The sequence below is a fragment of the Lemur catta genome, chromosome 2 (genome assembly GCF_020740605.2).
Source record: "Lemur catta isolate mLemCat1 chromosome 2, mLemCat1.pri, whole genome shotgun sequence".
NCBI lineage: Eukaryota > Metazoa > Chordata > Mammalia > Primates > Lemuridae > Lemur > Lemur catta.
This window is the reverse complement of record NC_059129.1, coordinates 102327247-102341686: the sequence shown is the minus strand read 5'-3', so window position 1 is coordinate 102341686 and position 14440 is coordinate 102327247. Positions and strand designations below refer to the sequence as shown.

General features: G+C 42.0%; 1 protein-coding gene across 2 annotated transcripts in view; it reads right to left on the bottom strand.

Moving 5' to 3' along the window:
* Positions 1–8085: 8085 nt before the first annotated feature.
* FIG4 (FIG4 phosphoinositide 5-phosphatase) overlaps positions 8086–14440 on the bottom strand; it is a 98471-nt gene continuing 92116 nt past the window's right edge. For both annotated transcript variants that reach the window (XM_045544169.1, XM_045544170.1), the window contains one exon: positions 8086–8440. In XM_045544169.1, coding sequence (XP_045400125.1) covers positions 8263–8440 — 178 coding nt within the window. In that variant the 3' untranslated portion in view covers positions 8086–8262. The remainder of the gene's footprint in view (positions 8441–14440) is intronic.

The following is a 14440-nucleotide window of genomic DNA, read 5'->3' as shown; positions in this document are numbered from 1 at the left end:
GGCATAAGGAGATTAGTGCCACTGTTTAAAGAAAATAATAGTTTTCACATAGCCCTGGCTTGTATCCCCGGGGGTTCATTGAACTCCTCCCCCACCACCACATGTGCAGGTGCAGGGCATTTCAACTCACCGACAGCTCTGACCCAAGGGCAGATCCAGGGCAGCCCCTGCCACCACAGCTGCCAACCTCCAGCAAGCTGATTTTGTTAAAAATAAATAGATAAATTCACCTTGGTAAGTATGTAAAATAGGGGTCCTTAACACGTGTAATAATTTGAGTTTCCTGAATAGAAAGGCAGAAGTCTCTCAGAAGGTTTATAGAAACAGTCAATTTAATTCTATCCCCAAAGATTTCATGAGGAAAAGATAAATAGATTTTTTTACACATGCTTAATAAACCTGAAACGATTGGAAAGGTCATATACTTCCATTTACTAAATGTTTTCTCTGAACAAGCTGACCTGTGAATTTCTCTCTCTGAAGATGCAGACAAAATTAAATGTTTTATTGAACTGAATTAAAGATGACTTCATAATCAGGGAAGAGAGATTCATAAAGGTCCTTTTTTATCACACGTGATTTGCCAACATGTGGTATCTTTTCTCAAATTTATTTTTCAGAGGCATTAGATTTTATTGAGGCAGAACCAAATTTAACAAAATTGCAATCCACATCTCTTGGGAAAAAAACAGACCCCTGTAGCTAGTGTGTCTGGAGGCGGAGAGTTACACCACAATTTTCCACAAATAAGTAAATGGTAAAAACAAAGCACATTAATATGATCTACAGTCTACCTTCCCTGGTTAAGAAAAAAAAAAGCCATCAAAAGTAAGAAATAAGGATGAAAAAGTACATTGTCAAGAATTTTCAACATTACCAATACAATTTTCTTATGTTTTAATGACTAAGTCCAACAAAATTAAGGTTCTGCACTGATTCTTTTGGATGTGAGAAATGAAAGCAAATTCTATATATATTCACACAAATCTCTTTTCTCAAGAAAAGCAAGGCACCTCGTCTGTATTCAGACCACTCGTGGGTGGTAGCAGACAGAGGTATGCGACAGATTGGGAAGTGAGTGGTTAAGGAAGGTGCAAGCAAATCTTCCTTGGACATATTTTAAAACAGTAACAAATTAACATTTTTTTAAATGGCTGGATGCTCAAAGGGAAGAGGGTGGTTCAGATATCCTGCTGGCCCTGAGATTCCACAGAGTCCCAGTGCTGTCTTCAGGGCACTCACTGGGCAGCATTTACTGAATGCCAGCCAGGTGCACTCTGGGCTTGGGAGATGAAGATGCACGTGAATTAGTCTCTGCTCTCAAGATGCGCAGGCTTCCTGGGAGACAGACACAGAAACACACTGTTACAGATCCAGGGTGCTGTGAGCACCTGGCGGACAGTGTGTCCAACTGAGGCACTCTCTCCAAGACCCTCCATGGGTCCCACCAACTGTCTACAAGTTAGTACCCTAAGCTGTAACCCCCAGCATAGCGATTCTCAAAACGGGAGTTCTTAAGACTCATTCAGAGAAGTCTACCAGGTCAAAGCTATTTTCATAATGATACTAAGATATCTTTTTTTTTTTTTTTTTTTTTGAGACAAAGTCTCGCTTTGTTGCCTGGGCTAGAGTGAGTGCCGTGGCGTCAGCCTAGCTCACAGCAACCTCAAACTCCTGGGCTTAAGCGATCCTACTGCCTCAGCCTCCTGAGTAGCTGGGACTACAGGCATGTGCCACCATGCCCAGCTAATTTTTTGTATATATATTTTTAGTTGGCTAGATAATTTCTTTCTATTTTTAGTAGAGACGGGGTCTCACTCTTGCTCAGGCTGGTCTCGAACTCCTGACCTCGAGTGATCCACCCGCCTAGGCCTCCCAGAGTGCTAGGATTACAGGCGTGAGCCACCGCGCCCGGACTAAGATATCTTTTTTCATTGCGTTGACATCCGCACTGATGGTGCAAAAGCAATGAGGGTGCAACTGCTGGAGCCTTAGCACCAATCACGGTGGGGACACCAAACTATATTGGTAGCATAGTGTGCTTCACCACCACACAGTCTCAGGAAACAACCAGTTTCACTTAATGTCCCTGATGAAGCAGTAAAAATTAATTTTATTAAATCTCTAACCTTCAGTACAGTCTTCTTAACTATTCTGTGATGCACTGGGAAGTACACCTAAAGCACTTCGGCTGCATGCCCAAGCATAATGGGTGCTTTAAGGAATATTGCAATTATTTGAGCTGTGAGCCGGTTAGCCACTTCGTCATGGAAGACCATTTTTACTTGAAAGAACAATTATGAGACAAACTAGAGTTATTCAGACTTGGGCATTTGGCAGACTTTTTCTTGAAAATGAACAAAGTGAGCCTGCCTATTATTATAAGGAAAACTGGCAGTATTTGTTGCCGATAATAAAATGTGAGCTTTCAAGCAAACATTAGAATTTTGGAAAACTTATTTTCACCACTTTGAGTTTGGTAGCTTCCCAATGCTTAAAAGCTTTTCTAGAAGATTGGCTGGCTATAAATGAATGTGTCAACATTTGAAAGATCTGCCTGACTCCATGAAGCAATATATTCCAAATTATCAATGCATGGTATTACAAAATTATGCATGGGTAAAAGATGCAATCTAAATTCAAAAGAGACCAATGGATTTTAATATCACAGACTGAAAAGTTCATTGATAGTTTTGGATTCCACAATGCAAATGACCTTTAAGAATGACTTGAGTTTGGTGCATTAAGAAAGAATATTCACAATTATCTAAAAAGGCTGTTAAAATACTCTTTCCTCCTTTTTCCAACTCCGTATCTGTGTAAAGATGGATTTTCTTCATTTGCTTCAACCAACACAACGTATCAAACCAGATTGAATGCAGAAGAAAATATGAGAATCCAGATGTCTTCCATTAAGCCAGACATTAAAAAGATTTGAAAATGTAAAACAATACCAATATTTGTTAACATTTTTTGTTGTTTGTTTGGAAAAGTTAACGATGAGTTTTTTATTGTTCGTTTTAAATTAATAAATATTTAAAAAGTTATCAGTGTCAAATTCTAAGTGTGGCAAATATTGATGGACAGAACCTATGTAAACAAAAGCTCTTTAGGGGTCTGCAATAATTTTTAAGATTGTAATGGGGTTCTGAGCCCCATTTGAAAGCCACTCCTTAGCCACCAGGCCCTTCGCAATCTCACCTGACTTATCTTTTCAACATGATTTCCTGACCTTTCCTTTCCCATCATCTCCCCTCCTTCCCCCACCATCCCATGCCCAGAAATGCCCGATGACTTTCAGGCCCCCCAGTTAGGCTACACCCCTGTATTTCCGTCATTCTTTTGAATGCTGTAATATCCTTACGTGTCAAGTCCCTATGGCTGCAGTCCCCAACACCCAGGCCGCAGCCTGTTAGGAACCGGGCCATGCATCACTGCCTGAGCTTGGCCCACCCCCTGAGCCCCCTTCTGTTCTGTCCGTGGAAAAATTGTCTTACATGAAACTTATGAACCAGGTCCCACAGCAGGAGGCTGCATCTGTATTTACAGTCACTCCCCATTACTTGCATCACGGCCTGAGCTCCGCCTCTCCCCATGCCTCCGCCCCTGCCCCTTGCAAAAATTGTCTTCCATGAAACCAGTCCCTGGTGCCAAAAATTTTGGAGCCCGCTGCTCTACAGGTTCTCTTGAACTTGCATTTAGTAAAATTTTCCCTGTTGACCCTAGAATGTGAGTTACACCCTCCTGGGGCCCCAGGGATTTGTGCACAGCTGCTGATGCTGAGAAATCATTTTGTATTAGAGTGTTTCCACATCTGTCTTCCCTCTATGCTGTAGGCTCCTCGGGACAAGGAAGAGTCATCTTCATTCTTAATGCATTAAACTCCAGTAGCTAGCATAGCTCCAAGCACATTGCTGATGCTCAACAAATTCAAAAAAAGGAAGGGAAAAAGGAGGAAAGGAGGAGAGGAAATTTCCTCTCATTCTCCTGCCCTGACTAAATGACTCTGGGTCAGAGAGACAGCGCACGGTGGGTGGTGTGGAGGAGGGGCACCCCCACAAGAGGGCTGTGCTAGATTAGACAGCAGCTGTACACTTGAGCTACTAAAGGTATGCCCAGCACACACACCAGCTGCCTTCTTTCCCTTGCATACTTCCAGAACTGTCTTCTTTTAACATAAGCTGAAGATACTCACACACAAATTGAATTATGTCCTGCCCACCGTGCGAAACCACTCAGACCTATCCCACTCTCATAGCCACAGGTGATGTCATGATGCCATTGTTCCTTCATTGCAGATCTTCAGGATGTGCCTTAGACATTCTGCCACCTTAGGACCAGATGGTAAATTTCATCTTCAGCCCAACCTCCTCTCAAGTACAATGACAAGGGGGTAGGGAGAAGGACCAGACAAGAAAACTTTGTTTTTAAATTATTAAATATAACTCCTATTTTAAAAGGAAAAATGATAGTGTTACAGGAATGCTGGAATTGTTTGCTTCTTAGCAGCAAAGAAAATGCAGATGGAGGTATCTGCCCTGTTTCGGCAGGAACCTTGAGGCAACAGTATTTGTGACTCCTCTTCCCCACTGCCCCCGTCACGTTCCCCCAGCTTTTCATCAGCACCTTGGCCGCTACATAGTTTTAGCAAATCCTATTTTGTAGCCCTTCTCTTTCTCTATAAACTAGTGCAAGTGGTTTAGTTTTGTAATTTTCTTTGTGTAAAAAAAGTCTTCAACCACTGAGGATCAATTCAGACTACAATTTTTATTTACCAGTTGGATTAACAATTACATTTGAAGTCCACTCAAATGAATGTACTGAAGAAATGAACTCCCAAAAATATTTTGTGTGTGGGTAGCAAGAGTTAAAAGATAGCTTATTGTTCTTTACAAGTAAGTGACCCTCACCAGCTTTTAAAATGGAAAAGGGCATTTGAGAGTCTGTCAAAGAAAGCTGCCCAGGTGCAGACAGAAAAACCTGACCTGTGCTGGGAGCACAGGGGAACACGTGCAGTTTCCAAAATCATCATCACCTCCTCCAAACGGAGGGTAATAATTCCCAATAAGTAAAGTAGATCATTCTTCCTTCGATAAAGGATTCATTTAACCATAACCATCAGTTAGCTCGTTGGTCTGAGAGAAGCCTATCTTAACAGAACAAATAAAAAATGCTATGGAGGCAAACCAGAAAAAGAGAATGGATCTTTAAACTGATTTTAAAAGAGCAAAATGTGATTTCAAGAATAAGCACGTTTGGGGCATTAGAACATCTTTGCCTTCTCTGGCCACTCTAGGCAATTTCACTCTGACCAGCCAACCTCAAATGCACGTGTGAGGACAACTGTGAGGAACATTATTTTCCAAAAGGAGAAAACACTTCTGACTCAGCAGCTGGTCAATTCCAGGAAGGAGAAAACTCACTGAGTTGGGGGAAAAAAGCTTTACTGTGAAACATATAATAAGGATGATTTCAACTAAAGTTGGAATCTCATTTTCAAGTGGCAACTAATTTATTCACACAAAAGTGAAGAATAAAGTCAATTTGAATTCTGAGAGGAGTCACTTTCTGTGGAGAAATGGGCTTCACATAACGTAATTTCCATTTGGATCCACAAAACCTACGGTTAGACTCTTCTGAGGACAGAACACAGTCATATGAATTTTGCCTCATGACAAGAGAATGATTTTTTGGTCAGAACCATTTGTTCAATAGATGTGTCCAGTCTTCCCAACAGCATGGCAGGTAATGCGTAAGCTGGGAAAGTCCAACCAAGACCCAAGGGTTGCCAGGTTTGACAAAGTGAGGCATGACTTCCTTAGTAGTGGTGGCTACACTTATGCCAAGTGACTTTAAGAAGCACGTCCCCCACCACCATGACTCACTCACACACACGCACCCCTAGGAGGTTCACATTGTTATTTTAATGTGAATGCTTTGCTCTTGGGTATGCTAACATGCCAACAAAATTTTATTCCATAGGATGTGGATATTATTTGCTGAGATTTCAATTTATGATCTATTATGTTTCAAGGTTCATTTATACTGTTTAATTTAAAGAATTAAAATCTACAATGCCAAGGAGAACTAGAAAGCATTCTCCTTTTTCAGGGGCTAGGGCATGGTAAGCATGAATACGAGGCCTTGTTCTGAGATTATGCTGAGGTATCAAGTGGTGGTGATTACATATTATCAGTGATCTTTTTAAGCCAACTTGTAGTGAGTATTTACCATGTGACAGACACCATGCCCAGTGCTTTACAGGTATTATCTTATTTCTTTCTCTCAACAACTGTTTATGCTGGATGAGAAAATTGAGGGCTAGAGACGCCAAAGTCCCATAGCTAATAGTAAGTGATGGAGACCAAAGCTCCTGCTCTTAACCACAACTTATTTCTTCCCTTTGGGTCTACAAATGAGAGCAGCTTCTACCTTTTCTATGATATTATAGCCTTTTAGTGCTTTCAGATGTACATGTACTTTGCTTACATGCTCTTTGAGGTCATTAACCTCTTTCTAGAGGTTAAATGTTATGTCTGCTTCAGTATCAATTTGTAAGGCCTTCCTTGTACAGCTGAAGTTGAAGTAATCTGAACAGCAAAATTAATACTTCAGATACCATCTTGTCACATCACAATTATGTTAACTTTGAGGACACAGCAGCTGCCTTAAATTGAGAACGTCAGGGTGTTGGTAGTAAAAACACCATCGCTGCCACCACCACGAACCCCACCATCATTAATGGCCGGTACCACTGAGCATCATTTATGTGGCAGAACCATGGCTATGTAGTCTACATACATATCCCTAAACTTTACAATAAGCCAACAAAATACGGAGTATCATCCTCATTTTATAGCTACAGGTAGTTAAGCTCAGATAGGTCATGAAAAAATATCTGGATTCTAGATCTTTTCAAAAGATTTAGTATAAAGTTCATTCTTATAAGTAGGTGGACCTCTAGAAGCCATGTTAAAAATAAATTTTAAAAATCAAGATCAGTGTCTGATCTATTGTTGGCGCCTCTGCAGCAACTTGGGAAGACTCATGTGAGATCCCACATACCCCCGCAAGCTATTGTGTTAGACATCTACACTGCGCCAACACAAAATTCCTCTTCCCTATTATTTTGTCATTTTCTAATCTTGATTTCATGATGGCGTCAATCAAAAATGCCTGTTAAATGGGGACTTAACCTTTCTTTGCAATATAAAAACTGCCACAGAACCTTAGCATCTCTGGGTTGGTGATAACCTTTCAGGTCATTTCAGCTGACCTGTTTCCCTTCTCCCATGACGTGGCTTGGTCTTCTTCTCTAAATGTTGCTTATGGGGAGAGAGAACTGAGATAATTTATAATCAAAGCATAGATATACTGAGATCAAATAATTTGTGTTAAACTGTTAGAAAATGGAGAGAGTTGTCCACACTAGTGTTTGGCTACATGGAGAACAAACCACACGTGCATGGGACCAGTCAACACCTGACTGCACACCAGATGTCCAATTATGTAATGTAGCTGCGTGCCATAAAAAGTCATTCAGAATAACAATTTTTAACACTTTATTTTTATAAAATCTTATGCTTACAGAAAAACTGTAAGAAAAGTTCAAAGAACTCTTATTTACTCTTTACTCGGATTTACCGATTTTACTATTTTGCTCCATTTGCTTTATTATTAATTCTTTTCTCCCCCAAACATCGAAAGCACCTTTTCCACATTTTCCTCCTTTATCCGTAAGTGTTTTAGCGTTTATGTTCTAAGAACAAGGGCTTTCCAGGCAATGAAATTTTTGATCAAAATACAAAGTTAACATAAAAACCATGAGAATAAATTCGAAAATGTTAACTATAAAGAGAAATACTTTGCCTTCATGGATAAGGCTATGAAAAATACTTTGCCTCCGTTCCTTGCAAGAGAGGATTTTTTTTGGCCTATTTTGCTTACTGGGATATTCCCAGACCTTGCCATACTGCCTGGCACACCTGTTAAATTAATCTGTTAGTGTGATTATGTGATACTATACTGACTACACTTATGAACAAAGTATGTCTAAAATCAAGCAAAGGCAATGACAGCAAAGTATTGAGTCATTCCTTTATTACCTATAATTCAGAACTTGGGAGTTACAAATAGGGAATAGCTTCAGATGCAAGGGACTTTTTGGAAACGACTTTTTAAGATGAGATAAAACAGATTCTAACCTAATGAAACATGACTTTCCTGTTTCCCCCAGGGTCACCACGTGAACCCCTGCTCTCCTCACAGGTAGCGGTTCCTGATGTACTCGCGGTACATGGAGGTGTCCTCTTTTCCCAGCGGCTGCATGATACCTTGACTGGCCTGGATGTGGGCTTGGAAGATCTCTGTAGATTTCCTGTCCACCCTTGGGGGCTGAACCTCATAAATATTGTCTTGCGAGAAAGCCGAGATGGGCGTTCTACAAAAGATGAAAGAAGAGGGCTGCATTAATGAAAATAAAGGGGCACAAGGAGCTATGGTCTCAGAAGCATTTGAGGGCTGCTAGCCTCGAGAACGCCCCACTGCCTCCATGGTGGAGTCCTCCGGCCTGCAGGATGGAGCCGGGCCGGCGCCGGCCTGGGAAGTCTCTGCGTCCCCACAGCCCCGAGCACCCTCCTCTGTGCTCCCATCTGTCTCCCTCACGTGACTGAGAGCAACCTGAGGTGGGGGCTGTACAGTCTTTGCTCTCTCTCCTTGGCACATGGTAGGCAAAGGCTTTTAAAGGCAGATTTAGTAGAAATCAGTGAAGGAGGGGATTACTAATAATTCCTACCACGTGGCTGTTGAGAGAAGCAAACGAGTTCACGTGTACAGTGCTCAGGTAGCACAGTGCCTGCACACTCTAAGTGCTCAGCAAATGGGAACTATTGTTAACAATGACAGGTGCACAATTCCTTATCTGCAATTCTGAAATCCTAAAAGCCTTAACAACCAAAAGTTACTTTCCCAGCAAAATCTGACCCAACCGAAATAAATTTTGTGGCACATCCTAATGAATGACAATAATCATCCCACTTCATGTGAATATTAGTGTGTCTAACTATTGTACATGGCCTCAGATCATGCTGGGGATGTTATTCTAAGATGTATGTACCACCTTCCTATGCTGGCAGCCAGTTCTGACTTCCCTAACTCATCTGGCCTCAGGCTTTTGGATGAGGGATTGTAGATCTGTAATAGGCAGTTTTCTTCCTTTCTAGAGTGATTTGAAAAGCACCTAAGAATCTCTCTATTCAAAAATATCCCTCCATTCCCACTCCACTCAGTCTGCCATAGTCCTGAAATTTCTATCCATTCCTGGGGGAAGGCACTCACTCTGGAAAGGCCTTGTCAAAATGCAGCTTTGTGTCTGACATACTTGCGGGGGGTAGGCCCTCAAGGGATGAGTCAACTGACAATTCAGGTGTGACGCAGAGTGTCTGCATAATGTGCAAGCCCACGTGTGTGCATGCCCAGGAAGGTCAAGAAGAGGCCACTGATGGGGAGGATGGTAAACTAACAAGACCTGGGGAGGGGCTGGGTGCACAATGACAATATGCTCTACCACTTGGCTCAGGGCTGGCCCTGTGAGGTGGCAGTGCTTTTCCACAATGTGGCACCCAAGATAATGCAGAGAAAGGAAAACTGGAGACTCCATTCTGCTGGGCTGGGACCTCAGCCTTGCTCATGGGCATCTTATCCGAAGAATCAGAAAGGCATCCCAGATTCTCAGCTGCCTGGTTAGCTGGGATCCCTGGAGCTGGGGGAGATTCCCTGCAGTTAGAAGCAGAATTGGATCTCAGACCCAGCTGGGTCTGTACTTGGGATATCAACATTTCACTGGACACCAGGAGGTGCAGTGACATACAAGACAGAAGTCGTATAGTAAACCCCCCCAAAAGGGCTCTATCTTCAATTAAATGTGGGTCTTCCTTATGCTCCCAGAAAACGGGTGGCTCGCTATACTCTGCCTTTATCTAGAACACTGACACGACCTGAGATGGCTGGAGACTCTACACTAAATTGCATTAAAATAACACAGAACTAGAGGTGAGCAGGTTGGCCTGTCTGTAAATAAGGTCCTTCAAAGGCTCAGCTCCTTACAGGAGACGAGGTCTTTAAAGATTTTGATAGGCAAGGAGGTGACATTTTAGTTATGGAGAGAGCATGAGGACAGCAAAACCCTTATTGTGTGTGCTTCTCAAACACTTATCTACCTTCAACCTGGCAGGAAGCCAAGGCAACGAGAGACCAACAAGAAGGGCACCGCAAAAGGGTCTGGCAAAAGTTGAGGATTTTATGCCTAAGCCTAAACAACGTCAACAACGTGGAAAAATGATTTATAGCACAAAGTATGCAATGACCTTACTAGATCTCAAAGAAATTTATGCATTTGTAATGTTTAAGGTTGCTAAACTCTTTTGTAGACTCACTTGTCATCAGATCCACTAGCTAAAAAAACAGTGTCTATGTATGTACACACACATACATGCTATGTATGTAGATATGATATTTATATATAATATTTATGCTTTATAGCCACTCATATGCATGTATTCTTTAAACACAATGCTGAGGAAAGGGCTATATATATATTTCAACCATAACTACCAAGTGATGTCAAATGAGTCCATGTGAACTTTTACAACATTCATTCCATTATGCAGATTTTGGAAAAGTATAGTTGATGAGCATATGAGATTGTGGATCCAATAAATCTAGATAACATATCGTAACATTTACTATTACTTAGAGTTAGAACATCTTGGCCTTAAAATGTGACTGCTTTTATTTTATACCGTGATATAGAAAAGATCAATGCAATACATAAAAGAGACTTAGAGGCTGTATATGGTTGTTAAAATTTTCAGTTGAAATGCCATTACATCACTGTCACATGTGTATATTAATTAAATATAAAAAACTAACAACACTTATCCAATATTTATCATGGAAAAACTACTGTGCTTCAGATCTATCAATGCTTTTCACCTTTTTATTATAAAATAAAACACAGATACAAGAAACCACACAAAACAAATACATAGAATTATTATAAGACAAACATCACCCAGATCAAGAAAGAGAAATTCTAACAGCCAACCAAGAAATCTCTTCCAGGTACCTCATCCCAAACACAACTCCTCCCTCCTCTCATAAGTAGCCATTATCCTGACTTCTACAATAATCCCTTCTTTGCACTTCTAAAAAAAGATGTTTTCATTCAAATTGTGCATCCCTAGATTCTATAGTCTTGCCCAGTTAAAAAGTGTGATATGCCTTCTCTCTTCTCTTTTCCTTACAATTTGTCTGTTGCAGAATCTGGGTTGTATAGTTACCCTCAATCTGGATTTTGCTGCCCACATATTCAAGATGCAGTTAAAAATGTTTCTCTGCCCTTATATTTCCTGCAGGACAGCAGCTGGATCCAGAGGCGTGGTGAGACTCTGCTTCTACTGCTTTGGCAAGACCACAGGTGGGTGTGTTGTTTCGCCAGGAGGGCCGGCGCGTCTGGCTGTTTATCTTTCTCGATGGGAACAACTGAGGCCCAATGCCTAGATCCGGTAATTCACTGGGGCTGTCCCAGGATAATTTGACACTTTGTCTTAAATCCTTTTTATGTCTGTCTGCATTCTTTTTTAATTTTGAAGTTTTGCATTTTAGCTCATTTTGTAATAGTATGTTTCCGTTTTAACCTCTTTCATCGACTTTTCTGGCATGCTTTCATCATCTGTAGGGACGTTATTCTGCTTTGTTCTTTATAATGTTATATGGGATCAGCCCTTGATACTTTTTTGTTGTTCATTATGCAAAATTAGTTTTCCAGAACCTTTAGAAGGAGATGTGGTTCAGGAAACTCCCTCTTTGGTTGTTTTAGTGAAGTGTTCAGAACCATGGCAGCTTGCTTTCTGGGATTTCTTCTCTGTTCCCTTTCCCCACTTTCATCTGAACTTTCCTTCATCTCCATCATTATACTATCCTGCTCAATTTTGGCTCCACTGTCAGGAATTTCTCCTCAGCTGGGTCCCCTACCCACAAAGGGAGCTTTGGCCAGTTGGTTTCAAGAGTTCGTGTGGCCCAGACAGGCTCAGCCCCTTTGGGAGCCCACCAGGAGCTCCCTGCGCTCCCCTGGCTGCACTGGGTGAAGCCCCTCCCAGCTACACCTGCTGTGCTCACAGCCCACTGCGGTTTCTAGTGACTACCTGTTAGCGGTCTGAGCATCTCCTGTTCTCAGGCCTGCCAGACGCACCACTGTTCCCTCCCCTCTTCTTCCTCTTGCACAAACACTGAAATGCAGGTCTTATGGCTGTTGGTGGTTTAGCTCTACCGCGTGCTAATATTTCAGGGTTTGGGGGGGATACCTTATTACAGAGTTTGAGGTAAGTATTGCTTATGGGTATTTGGTTTTGCTACCTATTCTCTCTGTTTTTGTGTGAGGATTCAGAGAGATTTAAAAAATGCTGCTGCTGCTGTCTTCTTCCAGAACCACTGGGTATATCTACTTTTAAAAGTATATTTTGCACCCATCTCCAAAACTGAGCCCTAAATTTGATATATTGCCACCTGCGTGGCTCCATTTTCCTTGCCCCTGAGGGTGGCACTGCCACACGGCCTCTCCTTACCCAGGGCCACTCTCAGAGACGCCTTTCCCAGCTCCCCTCCCAGACAGCTGATGGGGCAGCTATCCTAGTGAAATCTGGCAGGGTGAGGTGGTAGAGCTCTTAATCTTGCCATTTATCTGCATGTGCCTATCAGGTATTGCCTATAGAGCAGTGGAAGTACAAGTAAAGTTAGAGAAACTTAAAAAACAACTGTATCAGCTATACTTTTATTGTAGTTCACAGAAAATGGTTAGATTTGGGCCTTGTGCTTCATGCACAAGGGAATCCTTCTGGATGGCTACACCTTACCCCATTACCTGGGCAGGGTGCCTTCCCCATTCTTGCCTAGTGGGAGTGGATCACTGCTCAGGATAAACAGCAGCTACACATTTCCCACACTCTTCCTTTCTGAGTGATAGTTTTTATTTTCCTTTACTGCCACTGCATATTGGGAGCAGACAGGCAGTCTGTTTATAGGTCACTATGTTACAAGAACCTGCATCTGAACCTGATGAAAAGAGCTGCACATACTCCAAGATCCTGGACTTTGAGTGGGATGCAGTAACTTACGGGGGAGGGCGTGGGTTCCACCTATAACAAGAACAGTATGCCTGGATAGCTGCGTAGCTAGAGGGCAGACTGTGACACATAGCGCAGATTAGATTCCTCAGTACCCACTTGCACTCCCCTTCTAGTGTGCAGAGGTGGAAAAGCAAAAACTAATATTCCAGACTCTTGCAATTTGGGTTCTAAATATGATTTACATTCTACCTACCACTTGCACGCACACGATGCTTTGATCTGGAACCAAGTCATGCGGAAAGAAGTGGGCTACAGGGTACCTGTTTTGCAGACTGTGACAAAGCAACGTTCTCAAGTTGGCCGCTGCAGTGGTGGGTTTTTGAATACAGTAGTCGCCCCTTCGCCATGGGGGATACATTCCAACACCCCCAGTGGATGCTGGAAAGCATGAATAGTACCAAATCCTATATACATTATGGTTTTTTCTATGTACATAAAGTTCAATTTATAAGTTAGGTACCATAGGAGACTAACAATAACAAAAAATAGAACAATTATGATGATATACTGTAATAAAAATCATATAAATGTGATCTCTCTCTCTCTCAAAATGTCTTATTGTTCCGTATCTCAGGTAACTAAACCCACAGATAAGGGGGACTCCTGTCTAGCTGAGTTGGCTGGTTTTGGAGCCAACAGCTGCTAGGATGTCTTCCCAGTGAAGGCAGATGCAGCAGCTACTCTGATGATTTGCCATACGGTTCTGGGAGTCATTCCTGGAAGCCTGGATCAGAGTCTGTTTCCTCAGCCTTCCAAAGATTCTGAAAGCCACCATAAAATCCTATGATAAATCTTTCTGTTTAATTTACCTTGAGCAGATCATGCTCTCCGTAACTGAACCCTGACCAATACAGCCAGCCAACAGGTAAGCACCTCAGCTCCAGCTCTCTCATTTCAACCAGCAGCAGGCGTGCAGGCTCCAAGGCGACTCCTGTTCCTAGATGTTTCTGGCAGGGAGGGGACGCTTCTGGCAGCTGAGCACAGGCAGGCTTGCTCCCCATGGGGAGAGAAAGCCCCGTCTGCCACAGGCACATGCATGAGAGGCAATGGTGGTACATTTTGTGTTTTAGCCACAGCCATTACTCTTTTTTATTGGTAGAATGATACTCTTTTTACATATTCTCTGAGAACTAGAAAGTAAAATGGCATTTGTGTTTTTAAAAGGACTTTTGGTTTTAGAGAAATAATGCATGATGATTTTCTAACTTAAAACAGGTAAAATGCTTCTAATTTAGGATGCAATTTATAAGCAGTAT